This window comes from Thalassophryne amazonica, chromosome 13, assembly GCF_902500255.1.
Source record: "Thalassophryne amazonica chromosome 13, fThaAma1.1, whole genome shotgun sequence".
NCBI lineage: Eukaryota > Metazoa > Chordata > Actinopteri > Batrachoidiformes > Batrachoididae > Thalassophryne > Thalassophryne amazonica.
In genome coordinates, this window is record NC_047115.1 from 24,047,737 (window position 1) to 24,072,158 (window position 24,422).

The following is a 24,422-nucleotide window of genomic DNA, read 5'->3' on the forward strand; positions in this document are numbered from 1 at the left end:
AACTTCACACAGCATTTATTCTGATGTCCAAATAGCTCAATGTGGCCTCAGACCATAGAGCCTTCTTTGAGCTGACTTCAGAATCTCCCACATTCCTTCTTGTAAACATTTGGTAACATCTATTACCAAATCTGTTATCTGTTATGTTTTACACTGGATGCAATTTGCGATGCAACACCAGGTGTACACAGAGATTGGGTGGCTTTAATTGTAATCACTTATTAAATACGAAAAACACTTTTATTCAGATTTTCATCATTAAAAATAATTTATCTACAAATACCATGTTTTACTTGGCAATGGCCAACACTTAGTATAAAGGGCTGTGACTGGTCTGAGGATCAGAAACATGATTGGGTCTTTCCTGCAACAAAGACGAGCTCAGATTCTTCAGATAGTGTATCCTCCTCTGTCTTTGTTGTCTTAATGTTCAATGGGACTGTGCATGTGTGAGCGCTTAGGGGATGGTGTGTAATGATTAACAAGTTTCAGAGGACAGACAAGGACAGCAGCAAACGTAGACTTTTTTTTTTTTTTTTTTTTTTTTTAAGTTCTACAACTTTACGACATCACAACAACAATAATATTAGAGATTTAGGTCTGAATTTCCTATAACCTGCCTCTGTTCTACTGTACTATACAATAAGTGATATGTGTAATATTTTCATATTTTAGATGCATGAGCAGGAACTGTTAAGGTTTAGCACATGAGTGAATCCTCAGTATACTTTCAGACAACTAAATATTTCTCTGCTCCAGGAAAGAACAGAAGTGTGCTTTAACACCATGAAATTAAAAGCAGCCAGAGTCTATGAAAGTCTCTGTTTTCTTACCAAAACAAAATTCTGCCTTTGGCCTCAGCTTAGTGGCATCGCTGACCTAGAGGAGAACAAAGCACGCAGCTATTAGCTACATGATTCTATTTACACACAGGCTTATCGTGTTAAAGGACATGTCGCATGTTATTTAACGTCCTGTTTAGCAACACAACATCAAAGTATTCATGACTGCAAGTCTATCCACACACATGCGGTAATAATTAGTGGTCGCTGATGTATTTTCAGGTGTATTTCCAGCAAATGCCTTACTCTGAATTTTTGGCGATTTCTTGTGACATACATTTTAGCAAATGCAGAAACATCCTGAAGGCCGACAGAGTGAAATGAATACTGCTACGTCCGATAAAGCTTCTGAGCTTTCATTCAAAAGTGATGGTAGAGGATGTACAGAGAAGGGGCGACAGGCTTCACCCGAAACCTTAATTTTTTGAGTGTGTCGGATTTTCGATCCTAACGTGGCGACTGCTGTCTGTGTAGACACTATTTTACTGCCATCGTGAATGTGCACACAAAATGTCTCCATGATGCTGTTTTTACAGGCTGCCTGAACATGCAAATGTATTTCTTTATTACTTTCTGTCTAATATGCAAGACTTGTGAGAGAACTTTGTGAGGAGCTGACAGCGGCGCTGCCATGGGAGCACACCAAAATAGCGGAGATGATCGGAGAAAGAGCCACTGTTGGAAGTGGCCGAGCAAGTCCTGCAACCATGGCTCATGGCCAGTGGGATGGACACACCTGTCCGCACCAGCTGGTTTTATTCTTTTTTTTCTTCTAAATCAGGACTACAAGGGGACAGCATCTCATGCTGGCAGCTGTGGTCAGCCCCACCACACATAGGAGGGCTTAAACACAGTGGAACTGTGGAGGACATCTGTCCGCAGGAGGATGGCATGAACAGTCCTGCAGCTGGTAATCGTGCATCCGTCCGTGGCACCATCCGTGCACGATGGTGCCAGCTGGGACCTCTTTGACGGCGTGGGCCTGGACATTATTCTCCGAGTGGCAACTGTGCATGATCTGTGTGTGATGACTTCTTTGATGGTGTGGACTTTACATTTTAATGATGGAAATCATTCTACAAGTGGGTGAGTGCCCTGTTCAGTTTTTGCACCTTTTTATGCTTGCACCACATTTACATACCTCATAACTGACTATACTTCTGGCACACTGAATTTTCTGTAAAATGTTGTACATACCCACTGTCTGTGTGTTTATGTTGCATTTATTTGCTTATTTGTTGATGTCAGTGTGCACAACTGTGTTTTATGTTATATGTTGTGTGTTAAATTAATACCTGCAGACTGAAGTTTGGGGAATCGCAATTTCTATCTTCTATGTAATTACTGTTACGTGGTCTGATTGACAATAAAGTTCACTTTGACTTTTGTCTTTGACTCAGCTTTTAACATGGTGCGTTAAAGGCTAATGGACGTGCACGCGTGCCAAGTCTTCGTAGTGGAGAGCAGGTGTTGCTTTTACTGTGACTGCATCAAAATGAGTCATAACACAAAATCACACTTATGTAAACTTTGCAATTATCTGTGACTCCGTTCTTAATGTAAGCAGCTACATTTAATTCAACAGCGTGCTGGAACGTTTCCTCAAAGCTACGTAAATGCTGTGGGAAACACTCGAAAAAAGGAGTACTCACGAGTACTTTGTTTTTTCAGCAGTCTCCATAGCTGTTTGTTGTGAATGCCAAATACTTTGAAACCAGTCACGAAAGTGCATAAAGTAATCCTGGTGTATCATTGGATGGTCACCAAAAGCCTAAATCTAAGTCGTTATGATTTCTGTGCGACATATCCTTTAAGTATTAATAGGAATCAATGGCACTATTCCTGTTTACCTTAGAAATGTACGTGAGTTTGAGGGAGCCAACACAATCTGCACCAACAGGCAGGTTCTGTGGAGAGATGACCAAAAGTAGGAAGGTAAAAACAAAGACAACCCTTTTGTTGAGGTGGGAGCTTTCACTATGGTGGGAGAGAGAAATCAATTACTGTTAAAGTAGACCTGCATTGAAATAAATGTGGTCAGATTTCAGAAAGAAATAGCTGATATGTATTTATAAGACCCTTGTGAATGCAGTAAAGTAAATCTGTAAACCCAAATTTGTAATTCAGCGGAGAAATCTTCGTTTAAAAATGACAAATTTGCAGCTAAAATTTAGCCCTCTGTGAAAACAGTTTGTACAGCCGTATCATTTCCATGACGTCAGGGACAAGACGACGTGCTCCCGCCTTCAGTCCGATCCTGCATTGAAATTGATTTTATCTGTTAGTAATGTTACTTATACACGTCCTGGTTTCAACATCCAAAAGTAAGCTGCAATGAATGTGAGATACAGATCTGTGTGCTCAGATCAGCAATGACATCGACAGCGGGCGCCGTTCTTCCTCTCCCGCTCTCTGCCTCCGCTGCGCTTATTAAGTCTGCGGGCTCGCTAACGAGCTCGTTAACCGCCGACGCGGGCCACTCACACCGCCCGTGTCTGCTTTGCAGCCGGTGTTGTGCCAGATTCAGTGCACAACACCGGCATCACCTCTCTGTCTACTGAATGGAGCTGCAGCACACTTGGCACAAGTCCTGAGATTATGCTCGCTGTTTTAATGCGAAGCGGCCGGTACACCTGTTGCTGCAAGGACAGACTTCTCGCGGCAAAATCCACAGCACCGCACGTCTCGGCAATTGGAGCCCCAGAGCTCCATGGAAGCTGAGAGAGGTTTATATATATTTTAATGACTGGGATTCTTTGCGGGTCTCGCCTCCATATCCTGCGATGGTACCAGAGGCGAAAGACAGTAGATTTTCATTGCGACACCACTCAAACGAGCGTATGAAAAAGTCCCCCAAAATAATTTTCAAGCACAAATAAACGAAATGTGTACTCACCAAACGTGCCGCAAGACAATATGAAGTTTTAAAAAAGTAGATCCTTCTGTATAAGACAAGAAAAAGGTGCGGATGCAAACTGACGTAAATCCACAAATTACAGTTGGCGCGCAATGCATGCTGGGAGAGAGGGTCTTCTCCGTGACGTCTCGGCAGCGTCCATGATGAGAGGGACAGTTTTGCGGAGGGCTAAATGTTAGCTGTAAATTTGTCATTTTTAAATGAAGATTTCTCCATTGAATGACAAATCTGGGCTTCCAGATTTACTTTACTACATTCAGAAGGATCTTATGTGTAAATGTAAGTCATTTTTTGGTCCAAAGATCTGACCGCATTTATTTCAATCCAGGGGACAAGTTGGGACATGCCTATCTCGGCTTTCAATGCTTACCAGCCCAGTGAGTATAAGAGAAATTGTGGAGAGCTGGGCATGTCCAAACTTGTCCTCTAACACTCAGAAACGGAGGTGTTCCTTTGTCTCGCTCGATCAGCGAATCGGTCCTGACGCGCGAAGCCTCCGCATGGCTTTCCATGACAAAATCTCTTGTTATAAGTGAAATCTGCCGGAAAATGGCTGATGTCCAGCTCTTGTGATAACCAGAGAAATTGCTCACAACGGTCCCAGCTCCACATAGCCATCCGTTTAGAAATGATGTGGCGTTTTCTGCCTCTCGATGGCGGCTCGGAGCGCGGCGCGCCGTGCGACATTGTGGGGCGTCCTTAAAGCTGTAGTAACACTCATTCTCTGAAGCCTGTAAAATTTTCACCGAAAGCCAGATAAATTTTTCAAATGGTTTCCAGCTGCCTGTCTCTAACAGTTTCTGAAAAAATTCTGATGGAAAAAAAAGCCCAAATCATTCCGCCATTTCCTCGCAATGAAACGACGACGAGAGGGGTGGACCACTCCTCCCACAAGGCGTGCTCACAGGCGAATGACGCAACCGACACGCGTGGAAAAACTCACGCATGTGCACGAAGGTTCAAGCTTGGCTGACGTAAAAACATATGAATCAAATCCATATGGTTTTTGAAAAAAATAATAAGGTCGGATACTTTTCTAATAGACCTCGTAGAGATGACGGCCGAGCGGTGGGCTTGAGACCAGAATTCATTTCAGACACTGTTAGACCAGAAAATCACTAAGGGTCTTTCAGCAAGGTCCTTAATCCCCACATTGCTCACGCTGTGTAGTGAGCAACTTGCATAGCAGCACCCTAACATCAGTGTGTGAATGGGTGAATGCGAGACAAAGTGCTTTGAGCTTCTGATTCAAATGGAAAAGCTCAACATAAATGCGGTCCATTTACCATTTATACATACAACAAATTTGTCCTCCAACCACTAGGAGCAGTGGACATCCACAGTCTAGCGCCTGGGGACCAACTGCAGATGTAGAGACGCTGCCTTGGTCAGGGGCAAAGAAAGAAACAGACCCTAAATAAGCATACAGTGCATATTTAGGGTCTGCTGCTGCTGTACTTTCCCATATTTTGTTACGGTACATCCTTATTCATTTTTTCCTTAAAATTCTACAGGCAGTACCCCATAATGACAATGTGCAAAAAGTTATTTTTAGATTTTGGCAAATTTATAAAATTAAAAAAACAAACAAACAAACAAAAAAACTAAGAAATCAGACGTACATAAGTATTCACAGCCTTTGCCATGAAGCTCAAAATTGAGCTCAGGTGCATCCTGTTTCCCCGGCTTAATTGGAGTCCACCTGGGATAAATTCAGCTGAATGTATATGATTTGGGAAGGCGCACACACACCTGTCTACATATAAGAATATAAGGTCCTACAGTTAACAGTGCATGTCAAAGCACAAACCAAGCATGAAGTCAAAGGAATTGTGTGCAGACCCCTGAGACAGGATTATCTCGAGACACAAATCTGGGGAAGTAACAGAAACATTTTTGCTACTTTGAAGGTCTCAATGAGCACAGTGGCATCCATCATCTGTTCAGATCCACGAGGATTCTACCCAGAGCTGGCTGCCTGTCTAAACTGAGCAATCAGAGGAGAAGAGCCTTGGTCAGGAAAGTGACCAAGAACTCAGTGGTCACTGTCAGAGCTCCAGCATTCCTGTGAAGAGTGGAGAACCTTGCAGAAGGACAACCATCTCTGCAGCAATCCACCAATCAGGCCTGTATGGTAGAGTGGCCAGATGGAAGCCACTCCTTAGCACATGGCAGCCCACCTGCAATTTGCCAAAAGACACCCAAAGGACTCTCAGACCATGAGAACCAAAATTCTCTGGTCTGATGAGACAAAGATTGAACTCTTTGGTGTGAATGCCAGGCATCACGTTTGAAGAAAACCAAGCAGCACTTATCACCTAGCCAATACCATCCCTACAGTGAAGCATGGTGGTGGCAGCAACATGCCGTGGGGATGTTTTTCAGCAGCAGGAACTGGGAGACTAGTCAGGACTGACAAAAACATGAATGCAGCAATGTACAGAGACATCCTGGATGAAAACCTGCTCCAGAGTGCTCTTGACCTCAGAGTGGGGCAACGGTTCAACTTTGAGCAGGACAATGACCCTAAGCACACAGCCAAGATATCAAAGGAGTGGCTTCAGGACAGCTCTGTGAATGTCCTCGAGTGGCCCAGCTAGAGCACAGACACGAATCTAATTTAACATCTCTGGAGAAATCAAAGAATGGTTGTGCGTCGATGCCTCCATCCAACCTGATGGATCTTGAGAGGTGCTGCAAAGAGGAATGGGCAAAACTGCCCAAAGATAGGTGCACCAAACTTGTGGCATCATGTTCAAGAAGACCTGCTGCTAAAGGTGCATCAACAAAGTATTGAGCAAAGGGTGTGAATGCTTATGCGCACGTGATTTCTTAGTTTTTTTATTTTTAATAAATTAGCAAAAATCTAAAAACACTTTCATTTTGTCATTATGGGGTGTTGTGTGTAGAATTAGAGGAGGAAAAAAAGAATTGACTTCACTTTGGAATAAGGCTGTAACATAAAATGTGGATAAAGCGAAGCGTTGTGAATATGTCCTGGATGCGCTGTATATGAGCGTAGAGAGGAAGCCATGATGTTGATATTACCTGTAAGGTACCCCCATGGCTAATGATTAGCTGGCCTGTCTTTAGGGGTCACTTGTCCAGTTTTATAAAAAAAAACAAAAACAAACAAAAAAAACAAACAAACAGGTTTTTGTTGTGAACAAAAAGCTAACAGCCTGTGTGTTTACCTGTGGATTGTCCATGAACCACACCAAGCTTCCCTGCTGTGTGTCCAGTATGAAGTAACGTCGCAGGAATTTGCCACTGCTCTCCATTTCCTCGATGTCCAGGAACCCACAGATCCTGTTCTGACGGTCCACGTAAGGCATCGCGATGCCGGGACATTCCTTGGCCTGCAGCGGCCAGGAGTGAAGACGGGTCAGAAAAGAGCAGGAGCACGTGGAACTGAGAAAAAGTCCTGAAGGAAGCAAGAGAGAGAGGAAACCGATGAAGAGGCAGGGAGTAAATGATGAATTTCAGTCATCTTTGAAGCTAGTGTATCGTGTCCCTACCACTTGGAGGTCACTATGCTACTGCGTGCAAGGCAATCATCATGACTCAAAGCAAAACCCCAGCTTTATGCTTTTATATCAGCCTCAGTCATTTGCGCTATCAGTAGTTTTTTTCCCTGCAAGTCATGCTATGCTGTCAGTCTTTTGTTCCATTTACTCCATCCACCCTGGCTGACATGCCTTATTCCTGCTTTGCACACTTCTCTCACACTCCTCTCTGCACCATCCCTCCCTACTGTGCTCTGCTCTCTTTTGATTTGGCAAGCCTCTGGCCAGCCCCTTCTAACTCCTCCCACACTCCCACAACTGGGCACTAACTACAGCAGGGACAAAAAAGCCACAGTGCTGAGCCATGTTGACACAAAGGAACTAACACTCTGGAGGTGAAGGGATGACAGCAGAGAACACATAACCGGCTGCCCTGCACACTGAAAATCTCCCAAAAAATAAATATCAAAGCAGAAAAAAGTTAGGATTTTTACCGTTCTTCCTATGTCAGTGAACAAATGTCAGTGTCATATCGAGTGTGGGTTTGCACAGCACATGCATGTTGTCACGTTCGCCTGTTTAAGCTGCTCTGATTTTGGACCGAGCCTCAAATATGTGAGTGAGATGGGACTTTGCAAAGCAAAGATAAAGAGCCTTTTCTCCGTGACATTATGTCCACTGTGTGGGTGCATGGGGGCAAAGCCGGGACAAAAGGCCTGGTTGTTGTAAAAAGACTCTGGCCTGAAGCCTCCCTGCATCTACCACAGTTATTCCATTTGACACACAAGCTAAAGTAAAGCACCAACGCTGTCATAGGCAACCATCTTGTTACTATACAAACATTGGTTGTCATGTGAGAGTTTTCTCTGGAGAGTTTAGAAATCCTGTAACTGAATCACTGTGCACAAGCACATCCGTGTGCATGCGCATATCATTGCCAAGCAGAATAATTCATTCTTTCAGATTGCGTGCAAAAAATAAATTCCCCTTCCAAAAGATCACAGGAACAACACTTAGTACCACAATTTCAGTCAAAGCTTTGGTTACTGATTTTTAGATGGATCTGCAATTACAACCGGCCAAGTTGGTTGGACTCCCGTCAGAAATCTCTGTAAGTCACGTACAAAGTCAGAATTACAGAGAACAGGGGAGAGGAGAAAAAAATTACCACATTGAGAAAAAATCAATAATAAAAAAAACCCAACTGTGTTGTAAAATGAAGACTTATGTATTTATTAAGTAAAACAATTGTTCTCCGGTTCTGCCTTCTCAAATGTGAGGATTAAGCGCCTGCATCATTTTGCCCCCCCACCAATTCAAGTCTAGGAGCATATGCTGGTGCTGCTCTCCCCCATTTACAACACCCCAGAAGTGCCATGGTTTCTGGATAGCAAACACCCGAGCAGACAACCAGTTCATCCCTGGTTTAAAATATTCATGTGTCTGTAACAGCCAGCTGAAACATGGGCATCCTCTTGGCCTTCTCCAGCTACAAGGAAATTCAACACTTAGGCCCCTTCACACCGGATCACAAACATGCAACATGGCCAAAAAAGAAGCTGCCTCCTGTTTAAAAAAAAAAAAAAAAAAACATCTTTTCTCAGATTGGACGACTTCGTTTGTGCTTGATCAGAGCACGCGTAAGTTGAAAATCTCAAATTTTCAGAGGTGCCATGACATCATTGCAGCACGTTGCTGATTTGTTCCTCAAAATCTAACAAAACAGAGACAAGAAACTCATCTGGAACAGCAGATTGGACACACATTTGGGTCTGGCTGTGGGCGAGTACTTTTTAATTGCATACAATATAAGCTAGTTATTAGTTGTTTAGTATTTTATCAAAGAATAAAAAAAAAAAAAAAAAAATGCTCAGAGCAGCATACCCCCCACCACCCAAGCTTGAAAACACTGAAACTGCTGGATAACATTTTGGGATGCTCACTCAGTGCTTTTCCACTAGGGTAAGTGACATGGACAATGAGGCAAAACCAAAATGTTAGATATTCAATCCCTGGCTATTCCTGATGTGCGTCATGGTGTCTTTGAGCAAAACACTGACTCGGACATTGTACACGGTGTGCAGGTTAGCGCCACAGCTGAAAGTTCCTCAACTTTGGACAAAGAAAAATAAAGCTTCTATTTTTGCTGGATAAAATCATAATGTGCTTTGAATAATAGTGTTTGTCATCTGCACAAATATGAATATCTTTATGTTTGGGATGCTGAAGACATTATCTTGGGCTCCAGACTATACATTAAATTATTTGGAAAAATAAGACGTAAACTTGTGAAAGAAATGTAGTCTATGCACAACAATGTAAAACTGGGACACCACATGGATCAAACACTGAAGATCACACATAAGGCATGATAATAATGATGGAATAATCAGATATTCCCCCAATGAACTCAGCCTTTACCTCTTAGAGAAAGCTTTGCATGTCATGAAATCAAATGGTCTTAAAACTTGAACGGCGGCTGTGAAGTAGAGATGATAAAATTGTCTCTCTTGCAGATTTGTATCAGCTGCTGTCACTTAAAAATGCATTCATGTTCATCTTATCAGACAAACTTGCAATCCTAAAATAGTTTGTGTTCCACTTTACAGAAATTGGTCTCTTGTTTGGCTGAATAACTGATCAAATCAAGATTTCATGTTCATCGAGCTGTCTGACAACAACTGATTATGTAAGTGTTCAGCTGCACTGAAAAACAGCAAGTACGGACTGACAAAGGAAACGCTGACTGGAACTCAATTCACGTTGCCTCTAAACCTTCTTGTGACCTCCAATTATAAATGTAATACATTTGATGACAGTACAGACGTTACTTATATTTACATAACTGTGATCCAAAAATAATTTAATTGTGTGCAGCAGTGTGTTGACTACTGTTATAGTATCCTCACTGTTAATATGGGCTACACAATTTCATACTTACTCAGCTGTCAGGGCTGGGCTGTACGGTTATATAAAAAAATTTTTAAAATCCCCATCTTGATCAATATCACTATAACAATATAAAATTTAATAATGCTGCCAGTTTGAAGAGTGACCTGACAAAGATCAAAACCTGAAGAAACCAGAGTTCATTGGTTAAACTATACAGTTGAACAAAAATGTAAACATGCATTATCTGGCTTAACAAAACAAGTTAGCATCCCTTGTAACTTATTAACATAATTACATCAAACTAAAAAGGTACCTTTTTCAAGTGATGGAAAATACTTCTGTTTACTGTCTGTTAGCATAACCTTCTTCTACTTCTTTCGGCTGCTCCCGTTAGGGGCTGCCACAGCAGATCAATCATTTCCATCTCACTCTGTCCTCCTCATCTTACTCTGTCACCCCAACCACCTGCATGTCCTCCCTCAGCACATCCATAAACCTCTTTGGCCTCCCTCGTCTCCTCCTGCCTGGTGGCTCCATCCTCAGCATCCTTCTCCCTATATATGCTGGGTCCCTCCTCTGCACGTCCAAACCATCTCAATCTTGCCTCTTTGATAGTCTCCAAACTGTCCCACCTGAGCTGTCCCTCTGATATGTTCATACTAATCTTGTCCATGTTCATCACTCCAAAAGAGAAATTGCAACACCTCCAGCTCTGCCTCCCATCTTTTTGTTAGTGCCACCATCTCTAAACTGTACAACATAGCTGGTCTCACTGCTTGCTGTCTTGTAGACTTTTCCCTTTACTCTTACGGATATTCTTCAGTCACAAATGACTCTTCTCACCTTTCTCCACCCACTCCTCCCTGCCTGCACTCTCTTCTTCACCTCTCTACCACACTCTCCATTACTTTGGGCAGTTGACCCCCAAGTATTTACACTTATCTACTTTCACCATCTCTACTCCTTGTAACTGCACAATTCCACTAGAGTCCTTCTCATTCACACACCTGTACTCAGTCTTGCTCCTATTGACTTTCATTCCCCTACTCTCCAGAGCATATCACCACATCTCCAGGCTAGACTGAACCTGCTCTCGAATCTCACTACAGATCACAAAGTCATCTGGACACAAATTTGTTAGCATGATCAACAACATTCGTAAGATAAAAATCAGAGGAACTGGGTCTGGTTCCCTACACTTTGTGATCATAGAAGACAGAAGTGAATAAATAAGAGGAAATACAGTGGTTAAACTGAAAAGACTTCAAAATGAAGAGAGCTCATGAGAAAGTGGCTGGTCAGTCTGTTAAGACCATATCTGAAGATCTACTGCCAAGTGAAGTCTTTATTAGGTATCTGAACAACAGTGTGAGACTTTATAATCAGCCACAGCTTTTGTTGCAACTGTCAGAGGTAAGGCCAAGAGGCAGCAATATGCAAGAGCAAACAGCGATGTGAATGGTGTACATAGAACACAAGTGCAGCATGTGTGAAGGAAGAGTTAGAATCAAGTGTTAACTCTGGACGTGAGCACACCTCTCCCTCAGTACACTGGGTCTCTGAATAAGAACAAGTGATTTAACTGTGGCCAGGCTTCATCTGTCACCAATGTGCATGCCCATAGGGTGGGTAAGGGCAGGGGAGGTGATGGTCTAGTGCAGTGGTGTTCAAACTATTCCAGAAAGGGCTGAGAGGGTGCGGGTTTTCCTTGCAGCCACTGACTTCAGTAGGTGATTTCACTGATTAACATTACTTTGAACAGGTGGGATGAGTTCATCAGTGAAATTACCTGCTGGCCCTTTCTGGAATAGTTTGGACACCACTGGTCTAGTGGTTAAGCATTGGGCTTGAGACTAGGGATGCACCAATCCACAATTTTTCACTTCCGATCCTATCCCGATACCTGAATTTGGATATCTGCCGATACAGATACTTTTCTGGTCCTATACCAGAACTCTATTTCCTTTAATGTTATTATTATTGTTGTTGATTTTATGAGGATTTTCTTGCTCTTTCACATGCAAGCAGCAAAAATAGACAGAGAAATGATCTGTACTACAGACCGCAAACAATCAATATTCTACATTCTGCCTTATCACACTGACAACATTTATTCATATTGGTATTGTTTGTCAGTCATCCTTAAAGTAAACTCACTGATGAAAAAATTAAGCAAAGTGACTACAGCGTTCTGGAAAAATACACATTTGCAACACATTTGTTGACTGGTCACTTGTGCTTTCTTGTAAAATATCATGTGGAAATTATTTTAGTAAATTACCCAATGAAATGAGTGACTAAGGGGAGGGGTCGAATTTTTTTTGGAGGCAATGTGTGCATGTTGCCGTCTTGTTAGGGGCTGAGCCAACCTAAAGATCTGATCCTAGAATCACCCCCAGTTGTATTTCTAAAACATTAATGTAAATGAAGCCCAAAACATATTTGGTGACTCAGAAATGTTCATGAATCCATTCCCTGAACTGTCCAAAAAAAAAAAAAAACATTGGCTGTAAAAGCCCCGGGACCTGATCTTGAATAAGCGGTTGAAGATGTGTGTCTGACTGTGAAAGTGATGCTTTTGATTGTGTCTACTTATGCACAACTTCATTTTGACCATTATATTTTATGACATATTCAGGGATGAAAGTGGTGAAACACAAAAAAAGCTGAAACCCAAAATGATACACCCCCCCCCCCCCCCCCCCCCCGCAAAAAAAAAAAATAATTCTAGAAGCTCTGAAATGCAATCTGGGGCTATTCCAGACATTAAACTGCAGTGAGTGCAGCATACATTTTGGTTAGGGGAAAAAAAAATAATAATTTCCTCATTCAAAATCACTCTAATAATATTCTGCCTTTACTAGGATACAGTAGTTTTCTACTTGGCAGATATTTCTGGAGGAAATCACTGAAAAAAATTAACAAATTGAAAATATGGTTTGACCGAAACAAATTGTCATTAAACTTAAATAAAACAAAACTAATGTTATTTGGGAACTGCACAACGAATGAGCAAGTACAAATACAGATAGATGGGGCGTAAACTGAATGGGTTAATGAAAATAAATTCCCTGGGGCAATAACAGATGAGAAAATCAGTTGGAAACCACACATCAAATATATACATACCAAATTATCAATAAGCATTTCAATGTTTAAAAAAAAAAAAAAAGAAAAAGCAAAACATGTTTTTTTGATCACAAATCACTCCGCACTTATCTCTTTTGTTATATTCAAAATAAACCTTCAAATAAATAGTTAAACAGTAAACATCCACGAGTCACCTGGGGCCTGTACTACGAAGCGGGGTTAACTTACTCAGATATAACCCAGGGTCAACCTCTTAAACCGGGGTTGACAAAACCTGGTTTTCTCAAGTGGTGTTACTACAACGCTGAATAAGATGTTGATTTGTTGAACCTGTGTTAACCTAATTGGAGTTTGTGCGCGTTCACATAAAAGGGGCAGGTTGCAGCACACGTCACCATTTTTCAATGAAGGCGCGGTCACCTTACTTTACCGAAGAAGAATGCACGATTATTATGCGGAGCTACGAGGAATTTAAATTAATGTTAAGGGGGAAATCGAACACATCGTCTGCCAATAAAGCAAGACAGGCTTGTTGGCAACGTATTGCTGATCGGGTAAATGCGTACGTACAATTCAATTGTTCCCCAAATCTGTTACAGATGATTAACCTGTGCAATGTCTAATATGTGTAAAAAATAACCTTTCATTAAATTACGCCCAGATGCAACACGATTCAGAAGTGGCCATAGGCCTACTAATAAATGTTAAGTTAATGTTTCCTAAATAGGCTACTTTGACTGTATGATTGCTATTCCTAATCCTGTCAATATTTCAGATGCAATAGCAGTGCCAAACGCACCTGGCAGCAGGTGAAGATGAAATATAAAAACATCCTTCAGAACGGTAGGTTTATATTCATAGCTTGATAAGCCCCACTTCACCTAATTAATGGACATGCATTAGACCTATTTTGATATTAGTAATTACCTGCGATTGCATAAAACCCTTCTTTGATTTGCATTGCGGATAAATGGCCAGGGAAAACGACAAATGCATCCAACAGTTTAGATAGAGCAAGTACTACCTTGCGAATCATACAACATACAGTATTCTTGCTCAGATGTTCAGCATCACCGATGGAATACATAAATTGTCCACTGGCAAAATAGGCACAAGGCACATTATCTGCTCGATCGTCGGGGCATTGCTACATTGTAAAAAATGACTTGTTTGTACAGGAAAACGCTGGCAGCTGTGGTTACCAGGGAATTCCTGTAAAACATACAGCAGCACAGTAGATAACATTACAGACATAATATGTATATGGATTTACAGTGAATGAACCACAGCTGACTCACATTAAAAGAACTGTTACATCTATAAACAAGAGCTCTCTTTTATTGTACATTTAACTGCTGTATTTTTTACAGGAATTCCCTGGTAACCACAGCTGCCAGTGTTTTCCTGTAAAAACAACAGTCTTTTTTACAGTGTACGATGGGTGATGTTACAGAATTCTGGCCCGATCAGCTGACAAAGATAACGAATTCCCTCAGCTGAGAATCTATATCTTTCATAGAGAATATCGTCCGGGTATGTCAGCGGATTCTGGCGGTCTTTAAAAACCCTCGCCCTGCGAGGAGAGCCCCTCACAATTTGTGCCCCAATATCAAACGGATCATCCAGGTAGGCCGGCATTGTCTTCGGAGTGATAGAAGGTGGATGGACGGTACTTATAAAGGGAGTGGTTAAGCGAAAACCTCAAGCTAACCGAGAATATAACCTGCACGGAGCAGGTTTGGCACACAGCATAAATTGCCATGGCAGCATACCTTGATCAAAACCTATCCACCTTTCGTAGTACGGGTTAACCGGGCAGTTACTCCACACGTCATCAACTTACTCCAGAAGTTACCCTGATAAGCCAGTAACCCCGCTTCGTAGTACAGGCCCCAGGTAAATTTAAGCCGTTTACTGTGAGGATCACTGTGAAACTACAATACATAAATAAAAATAGACAAAAAAATAGTTTGTAATGCATTTGAATATTTTATGTCAAGAAATGCTGAATCAATTATTATTATACGGAACACAAATGCAACACAAACGTGCTGACAGGTGACAGCTTAATGCTAACTTTAACACTGAAAATGCCATAGGCATGCTAACACGTTAGCATCATTCCATTTTAAAGTTATAAAATTCAACTGTTTCAGAAGACCATAATAGGTCAGATTAACATAAAAAGGTACATTAAAAAAGTATTACTCACAGACATATGCTGTTTATGGCTTAGCGTGTAAAAATGAAGAGAATGCAAAATAAAACCAATAGCTCTGCTTCAAGGGCCCCTTGCTGCCCAACAAGATGCCTCATGGAAAAAACTGGAAAACTGCCAAAAAGCAGACATTTTTCATCCCTGCATATTGTAGAGATCAGTTTTCACTGTGAGTTTGACTGTGGAGAGTATCACTTTAAATTTTTTATTTAAAGCTGGATTTTTCTTTTTTTTTTAATGTCATTACAAACTTCAGAAATGTAAAAACACAAGGGGCCATAAGCACCACTGTATATGTATCACATGCACAGGAAAATTCCCATTAGTAACATATCGTAACTGTGTTTGCTATCACTTCTGTATGACTATTTTCATTTTCAAATTGTGGCAAAACGAATTCATCTCTAGAGGTTACAATGCCTTGCACTTTCATGTTTAACTCATAATCCCTCTTGGGGAATTCCCTAGCCTTTTCTCAGTATCCTGAAAAATGCCATGGGCCTGTCAAACCTGACATAACCAGCTGTGAAAACACTTCAGCAAGATGTCAAAAGCAAAGAAAGTTTCTCTTACAGCAGAAATCCTGTGGAAAGCCCTTTAGTGGTCATGCAAACCCAAGGAAGTGTTGTTTGAGATGTGTAATGAAGACATCCATTACAGTTTCCAAGTCTTAGAAAAAAGAGTGAGTGAGTGATACTAAATAAACATGGATACATAAATATACAGGGTAACAGAAAAAAAAAAAAAAAAAAAAAAGCATAAAACGCTTATTTCCATTGTGGCACTAATTTGCCGCAATGCCAATCAACTAAAGGTTTCGGTTTTCATAACCAAAAGAACTAGATCACGGGTACAAGCAACCAAAATGGACTTCCTTATAGGAGGATGGCTGGTGTCTCCCTTAGAGATAGGGTGAGAGGATCGGTCATCCATAGGGAGCTCAGAGTAGAGCCGCTGCTCCTTCGCGTTGAAAGAAGCCAACTGAGGTGGTTCAGGCATCTGGTAAGGATGCCCCCTGGGTGCCTCCCTAGGGAGGTGTTCCAGGCACTTCCATCTGGGAGGAGACCCCAGATTAGACCCTGGACTAGGTGGAGAGATTATATCTCCACACTAACCTGGGAACGCCTCGGGATCCCCCAGTCAGAGGTTGTCAATATGGCCCATGAAAGGGAAGTCTGGGGTCCTCTGCTGGAGCTGCTGTCCCTGCAGAACTAAGCGGTTGAAGATGAGTAATTCATTTTAGGTCAGCTTGGTGTATAAATCTCATCGTTCCAGGCAATGATAGCTGTCAGTTGGCTGACAGACGCAAGCTAGAGACAAAAGCAAACTGGCTGATTTCAATAGAACAGCATACAGCTCTAGCGAGTTTTCACCAAGCAGCCAGTCATGGAAGTAGGAATTCTCACCTTCGGATTGGCCACTTCGCCTAAGTGATGTGGAGCCGACCTTGAGAACAGACCGGTTGTCTGCCTGGATAGTAGCCATAAAGGATAATACTGAAAGAACCTCAAGCCTCGGAGTGTCCATTCCTGCTACGGGTACATGGTGGGACAGGTCCATCAAGTTAATATGAAAGAAGTTATTTCTGGCCAAAGCCAAATTGAGGACCATCGCATGCAACTAATGTCAGGTTAGTCACTAAGTGGTGGTTGAACTCCAACATGTGTATTCCCAAAGCAAAAAAAAAAAAAAAAAAAAAAAGCTCACCAGTTAGGTGTTTTTCGTGGTATAAACACCCAACAAACGCAAAAAAAAAAAAAAATAAATACCGTTCAGCTGTTATAAATTCAGACAATGTCAGTTGTGTGATAGGAGACAAGACCAGAAAATGATGGATATAAAATCTCGAAGCACAATATTAATATTTTAATATTACAGCCACAATGGAAATAAGTGTCAGTTAATACTATTATGCTAGTTGTTATCCTTTTATTGCGATGGTGTTGTCTTTATTTTATACAATGGCATTTTATTAATAAAAATCCAAGTCCAATGAACCTGCTAGCCAGTGTTAGCTGTGTCGCCATAAAACGCACAGAAAGTGTCTGACAGCAGCTATTTCACACCATAAAGCTTACAAACCTCAACACAGCCAACAGCTATTTCTTTTTACCACCTCAGTACGGTGCTAACTATGTGTTACTTGGCATTACCGAGTCTGACAAGTCGAAACGCAAACATTAGCTAACGTCGGTGACGCTGACGAGCTAGTTAGCCAGAGTGTTAGCTACGTAATATCTAAGCTAACGGACAAGTATAACCGAACAAAGCTCCGGCAGGTAACTAAATAATGTTTAATTATATTACCTACGTCTTGCTTTTGTACACCCAGCGAGCGTCGGTGTGTACGTGTAGTTCGATTTCTCCTCTGCGGCTCTCAGCCCATTTTAGCGACCACAGCAGTGCTGCTGGTGCGACTCAGTATAGTCTATGTTGCCACATCTCAAATGAGAAACAAGCATAACCGCATAATTCGATTGTTTGAAAAGTCTGTGGGGCCAGACCTGTGAAATCTCCTCTCCAGCTATATGTCTGAAATGTTTTATTTTTATATGTGTACATAGGTTACTGTTGACCCAGTGGCGGATCTAGATGGGGGATTGAGGGGGTTGCATCCCCCCTCCTCTCCTTGAGCCACAAACTAAAGGTGAGATAAAATGTGGGAAAGGTCTTGCAAAAACAAAGGTTGATTGATGAACACTGCTGCATCCAGAATTAGAAGATTTACAGTCTTTAAAATAAAAATTGTGTACCTTCCCTGTGACCCTTGTGACAGATTTGGTTTGAGTATGAAGCAGTTTAAGATTAGGGTTAAGGAAAGGTTCAGTGAATATGACAGGCCTGTATATACGGTACAGGGCCGAATCAGGAGTGAACCTTCTGCACATGTTCAACCAGAAGAACAGCCTGTACGTGATGCCACCCACTTATTATTATTATTATTATTATTATTATTATTATTATTGTTACATACTATATATGGACAAAAAAAACAAAAGGATATGGTAGCTTGGGTCTTGTGCTGCATTCAGCAGAAGGTAAGAACACATATTTTCCACTTTCCAACTTGGAAAAAATGAAAGAAAATGCCACCAGAGGTCAGCTTTTATATTGGAAACTCAAAAAAGGTTTCTCAACTCCTGCCGACACATTTTACTACATCATTCTCCAAATGATGTTTGCTCATCATAGATTAGCATGTAAAGATTCTTTCAAGAAAGCACAGTTTCTGCAATATTAATTAGTGCATTATCCAGAAAATCATGACAAAGAACAAAATAAAACAAAACAAAACAAAAAACGATGTAATAGAACATCAAGCAAAGTACGTCTTCTTCTTTTCCCCCCCTCTTTTCACTCTTCTGTTTCTTCAGGTTGGTGAACTAAAGGTTTGCTGATGAGCATTTGTTTTTTTCCTGGAAAAGTAACGACATCATCACCCTTTAAAATACCAAAATATACATTGTTTGCCATAATTCTTGCCATAATTGAGGTATAGAATTTGCAAAAAGAAAAAGACTGAAAGGTTGCTGCACATAACCAACGTAACCATGCATTCGCCACAGTTTGGTGTGTGGTTTTTCAGCCTGGTTTGTTGGTCAAAGAACAAATAGCCACATCCATAACGCATCATCTGTAATATTCCTCATCACGGTCTCCATAAGTAATTTGACACAAAATTATTCCAGCTCACTCACTCATCTTCAGCAGCTTACTCCAAGTAAGGGTCACAGGGGGGCTGGAGTCTTACACACGCCTACGGACAATTTTTAAGTTTCCAACTCACCTAACCTGCATGTCTTGTGATGTGGGAGGAAGCCGGAGCACCCGGAGGGAATCCATGCAAACATGGGAAGAACATGCAAACTCCACACAGAAAGGCTATAGGTGGAAATCGATCCCATGACCTTCTTGCTGTGAGGCAACAGTGCTAACCACTAAGCCCCCGTGCTCCCCATTATTCCAGCTGTAATGAAGAATTTTCCACAATACTCAAGGCAGAATGTAAACAAATTGTTCATTCTTCCACAAATCCAATCAATTCAAATCAATTTTATTTATATAGCGCCAAATCACAACAAACAGTTGCCCCAAGGCGCTTTATATTGTAAGGCAAAGCCATACAATAATTACGGAAATACCCCAACGGTCAAAACGACCCCCTGTGAGCAAGCACTTGGCGACAGTGGGAAGGAAAAACTCCCTTTTAACAGGAAGAAACCTCCAGCAGAACCAGGCTCAGGGAGGGGCAGTCTTCTGCTGGGACTGGTTGGGGATGAGGGAGAGAACCAGGAAAAAGACATGCTGTGGAGGGCAGCAGAGATCAGTCACTAATGATTAAATGCAGAGTGGTGCATACAGAGCAAAAAGAGAAAGAAACACTCAGTGCATCATGGGAACCCCCCAGCAGTCTAAGTCTATAGCAGCATAACTAAGGGATGGTTCAGGGTCACCTGATCCAGCCCTAACTATAAGCTTTAGCAAAAAGGAAAGTTTTAAGCCTAATCTTAAAAGTAGAGAGGGTGTCTGTCTCCCTGATCTGAATTGGGAGCTGGTTCCAGAGGAGAGGAGCCTGAAAGCTGAAGGCTCTGCCTCCCATTCTACTCTTACAAACCCTAGGAACTACAAGTAAGCCTGCAGTCTGAGAGCGAAGCGCTCTATTGGGGTGATATGGTACTATGAGGTCCCTAAGATAAGATGGGACCTGATTATTCAAAACCTTATAAGTAAGAAGAAGAATTTTAAATTCTATTATATAATTAACAGGAAGCCAATGAAGAGAGGCCAATATGGGTGAGATATGCTCTCTCCTTCTAGTCCCCGTCAGTACTCTAGCTGCAGCAATTTGAATTAATTGAAGGCTTTTCAGGGAACTTTTAGGACAACCTGATAATAATGAATTACAATAGTCCAGCCTAGAGGAAATAAATGCATGAATTAGTTTTTCAGCATCACTCTGAGACAACACCTTTCTAATTTTAGAGATATTGCGCAAATGCAAAAAAGCAGTCCTACATATTTGTTTAATATGCGCATTGAATGACATATCCTGATCAAAAATTACTCCAAGATTTCTCACAGTATTACTAGAGGTCAGGGTAATGCCATCCAGAGTAAGGATCTGGTTAGACACCATGTTTCTAAGATTTGTGGGGCCAAGTACAATAACTTCAGTTTTATCTGAGTTTAAAAGCAGGAAATTAGAGGTCATCCATGTCTTTATGTCTGTAAGACAATCCTGCAGTTTAACTAATTGGTGTGTGTCCTCTGGCTTCATGGATAGATAAAGCTGGGTATCATCTGCGTAACAATGAAAATTTAAGCAATGCTTTCTAATAATACTGCCTAAGGGAAGCATGTATAAAGTGAATAAAATTGGTCCTAGCACAGAACCTTGTCGAACTCCATAATTAACCTTAGTCTGTGAAGAAGATTCCCCATTTACATGAACAAATTGTAATCTATTAGATAAATATGATTCAAACCACCGCAGCGCAGTGCCTTTAATACCTATGGCATGCTCTAATCTCTGTAATAAAATTTTATGGTCAACAGTATCAAAAGCAGCACTGAGGTCTAACAGAACAAGCATAGAGATAAGTCCACTGTCTGAGGCCATAAGAAGATCATTTGTAACCTTCACTAATGCTGTTTCTGTACTATGATGAATTCTAAACCCTGACTGAAACTCTTCAAATAGACCATTCCTCTGCAGATGATCAGTTAGCTGTTTTACAACTACCCTTTCAAGAATTTTTGAGAGAAAAGGAAGATTGGAGATTGGCCTATAATTAGCTAAGATAGCTGGGTCAAGTGATGGCTTTTTAAGTAATGGTTTAAGTAATGGGCTTCCTTGAGCAGCCTGGTAGGAATGGGGTCTAATAGACATGTTGATGGTTTGGAGGAAGTAACTAATGAAAATAACTCAGACAGAACAATCGGAGAGAAAGAGTCTAACCAAATACCGGCATCACTGAAAGCAGCCAAAGAGAACGATATGTCTTTGGGATGGTTATAAGTAATTTTTTCTCTAATAGTTAAAATTTTATTAGCAAAGAAAGTCATGAAGTCATTACTAGTTAAAGTTAAAGGAATACTCGGCTCAGTAGAGCTCTGACTCTTTGTCAGCCTGGCTACAATGCTGAAAAGAAACCTGGGGTTGTTCTTATTTTCTTCAATTAGTGATGAGTAGTAAGATGTCCTAGCTTTACGGAGGGCTTTTTTATAGAGCAACAGACTCTTTTTCCAGGCTAAGTGAAGAGCTTCTAAATTAGTGAGATGCCATTTCCTCTCCAACTTACGGGTTATCTGCTTTAAGCTGCGAGTTTGTGAGTTATACCTCGGAGTCAGGCACTTCTGATTTAAGGCTCTCTTTTTCAGAGGAGCTACAGCATCCAACGTTGTCCTCAATGAGGACAATAAAACTATTGACGAGATAATCTATCTCACTCACAGAGTTTAGGTAGCTACTCTGCCCTGTGTTGGTATATGGCTTTGGAGAACATAAAGAAGGAATCATATCCTTAAGCCTAGTTACAGCGCTTTCTGAAAGACTTCTACTGTAATGAAACTTATTCCGCACTGCTGGGTAGTCCATCAGAGTAAATGTAAATGTTATTAAGAAATGATCAGACAGAAGGGGGTTTTCAGGGAATACTGTTAAGTCTTCAATTTCCATACCATAAGTCAGAACAAGATCTAAGGTATGATTAAAGTGGTGGGTGGACTCATTTACATTTTGAGCAAAGCCAGTCGAGTCTAACAATAGATTACATGCAGTGTTGAGGCTGTCATTCTCAGCATCTGTGTGGATGTTAAAATCGCCCACTATAATTATCTTATCTGAGCTAAGCACTAAGTCAGACAAACGGTCCGAAAATTCACAGAGAAACTCACAGTAACGACCAGGTGGATGATAGATAATAACAAATAAAACTGTTTTTTGGGACTTCCAGTTTGGATGGACAAGACTAAGAGTCAAGCTTTCAAATGAATTAAAGCTCTGTCTGGGTTTTTGATTAATTAATAAGCTGGAGTGGAAGATGCTGCTAATCCTCCGCCTCGGCCCGTGCTACGAGCATTCTGGCAGTTAGTGTGACTCGGGGGTGTTGACTCATTTAAACTAACATATTCATCCTGCTGTAACCAGGTTTCTGTAAGGCAGAATAAATCAATATGTTGATCAATTATTATATCATTTACTAACAGGGACTTAGAAGAGAGAGATCTAATGTTTAATAGACCACATTTAACTGTTTTAGTCTGTGGTGCAGTTGAAGGTGCTATATTATTTTTTCATTTGAATTTTTATGTATAAATAGATTTTTGCTGGTTATTGGTGGTCTGGGAGCAGGCACCGTCTCTACGGGGATGGGGTAATGAGTGGATGGCAGGGGGAGAGAAGCTGCAGAGAGGTGTGTAAGACTACAACTCTGCTTCCTGATCCCAACCGTGGATAGTCACGGTTTGGAAGATTTAAGATAATTGGCCAGATTTCTATAAATTAGAGCTGCTCCATCCAAAGTGGGATGGATGCCGTCTCTCCTAACAAGACCAGGTTTTCCCCAGAAGCTCTGCCAATTATCTATGAAGCCCACCTCATTTTTTGGACACCACTCAGACAGCCAGGAATTCAGGGAGAACATGCGGCTAAACATGTCACTCCCGGTCCAATTGGGGAGGGGCCCAGAGAAAACTACAGAGTCCGACATTGTTTTTGCAAAGTTACACACCGATTCAATATTAATTTTAGTGACCTCCGATTGGCGTAACCGGGTGTCATTACTGCCGACGTGAATTACAATCTTACCAAATTTACGCTTAGCCTTAGCCAGCAGTTTCAAATTTCCTTCAATGTCGCCTGCTCTGGCCCCCGGAAGACAATTGACTATGGTTGCTGGTGTCGCTAACTTCACATTTCTCAAAACAGAGTCGCCAATAACCAGAGTTTGTTCCTTGGCGGGTGTGTCGCCGAGTAGGGAAAAATGGTTAGAGATGTGAACGGGTTGGTGGTGTACACAGGGCTTCTGTTTAGGACTACGCTTCCTCCTCACAGTCACCCAGTCGGCCTGCTTTCCCGGCTGCTCAGGATCTGCTGGAGGGGAACTAACGGTGGCTAAGCTACCTTGGTCCGCACCGACTACAGGGGCCTGGTTAGCTGTAGGATTTTCCAAGGTGCGGAGCCGAGTCTCCAATTCGCCCAGCCTGGCCTCCAAAGCTACGAATAAGCTACACTTATTACAAGTACCATTACTGCTAAAGGAGGCCGAGGAATAACTAAACATTTCACATCCACACATTCACAAAAATAAATACTGCTACTCCTACTGCGCTAGTCACAAGGAACTTACAGTATTCTGGGCATTCCCCCCAGACAGTTTAGAATTGATGAAATGTATGATACTGGAGCAACCACTAGAGGCGGGCAGATTGATCCTAATATCGATAATATCGATACCAACGCTGGTATTGATATTGAACGATCCTTGTGTAAAAAGATCGATACTCAAGCTTTTTTTCTCTCCCGCACGCACTGACTACTTTGCAAAAGTCTACTCCCTGTCTGTAAGAGTAGCGCTGCGCCGTGTCACACAACACAGAGCAGTGCACCCTTGTATTGTGGTTTGTCAACCCTCTACCTCAGGAGATTTTGTTTTAAGTTGTGTTGAGTGATATTTTTTAAACAAAAATGTTGATTGTGATATTAAAGTATTTTGTTGTCACGTACAAGGTTTGGTGAAATTCTATCCTAGGTCTTCTATGAAGCTTAAATATGACAAGGTATCAGTATTGATATCGGCGATACTGGGCCTGTATTTACTTGGTATCGGATCAATACCAAAATTCCAGGTATCGCCCACCTCTAGCAACCACAGCATTATTGCAGGACACATTCACACACACACCCCCCCCCCCCCATCCCACAAGCCAAAGTTGAAATAATGAGGCATAAATCT

General features: G+C 41.5%; 1 protein-coding gene across 11 annotated transcripts in view; it reads right to left on the reverse strand.

Annotated features, from left to right (window-relative positions):
* Positions 1-17,906, reverse strand: part of LOC117523985 (pleckstrin homology domain-containing family A member 1-like) — a 37,143-nt gene extending 19,237 nt beyond the window's left edge. For 9 of the 11 annotated variants that reach the window (XM_034185681.1, XM_034185679.1, XM_034185682.1 and 6 more), the window contains exons 1-4: positions 17,777-17,906; positions 6,954-7,183; positions 2,693-2,749; positions 834-879 (exon numbers count right to left, since the gene is read on the reverse strand). In XM_034185681.1, the coding sequence (XP_034041572.1) occupies positions 834-879; positions 2,693-2,749; positions 6,954-7,094 (244 nt within the window). In that variant the 5' untranslated portion in view covers positions 7,095-7,183; positions 17,777-17,906. Of the gene's footprint in view, positions 1-833; positions 880-2,692; positions 2,750-6,953; positions 7,184-17,772 lie in introns of those variants that run through there. The other 2 variants (XM_034185678.1, XM_034185688.1) reach the window with 2 other exon arrangements.
* Positions 17,907-24,422: the final 6,516 nt, after the last annotated feature.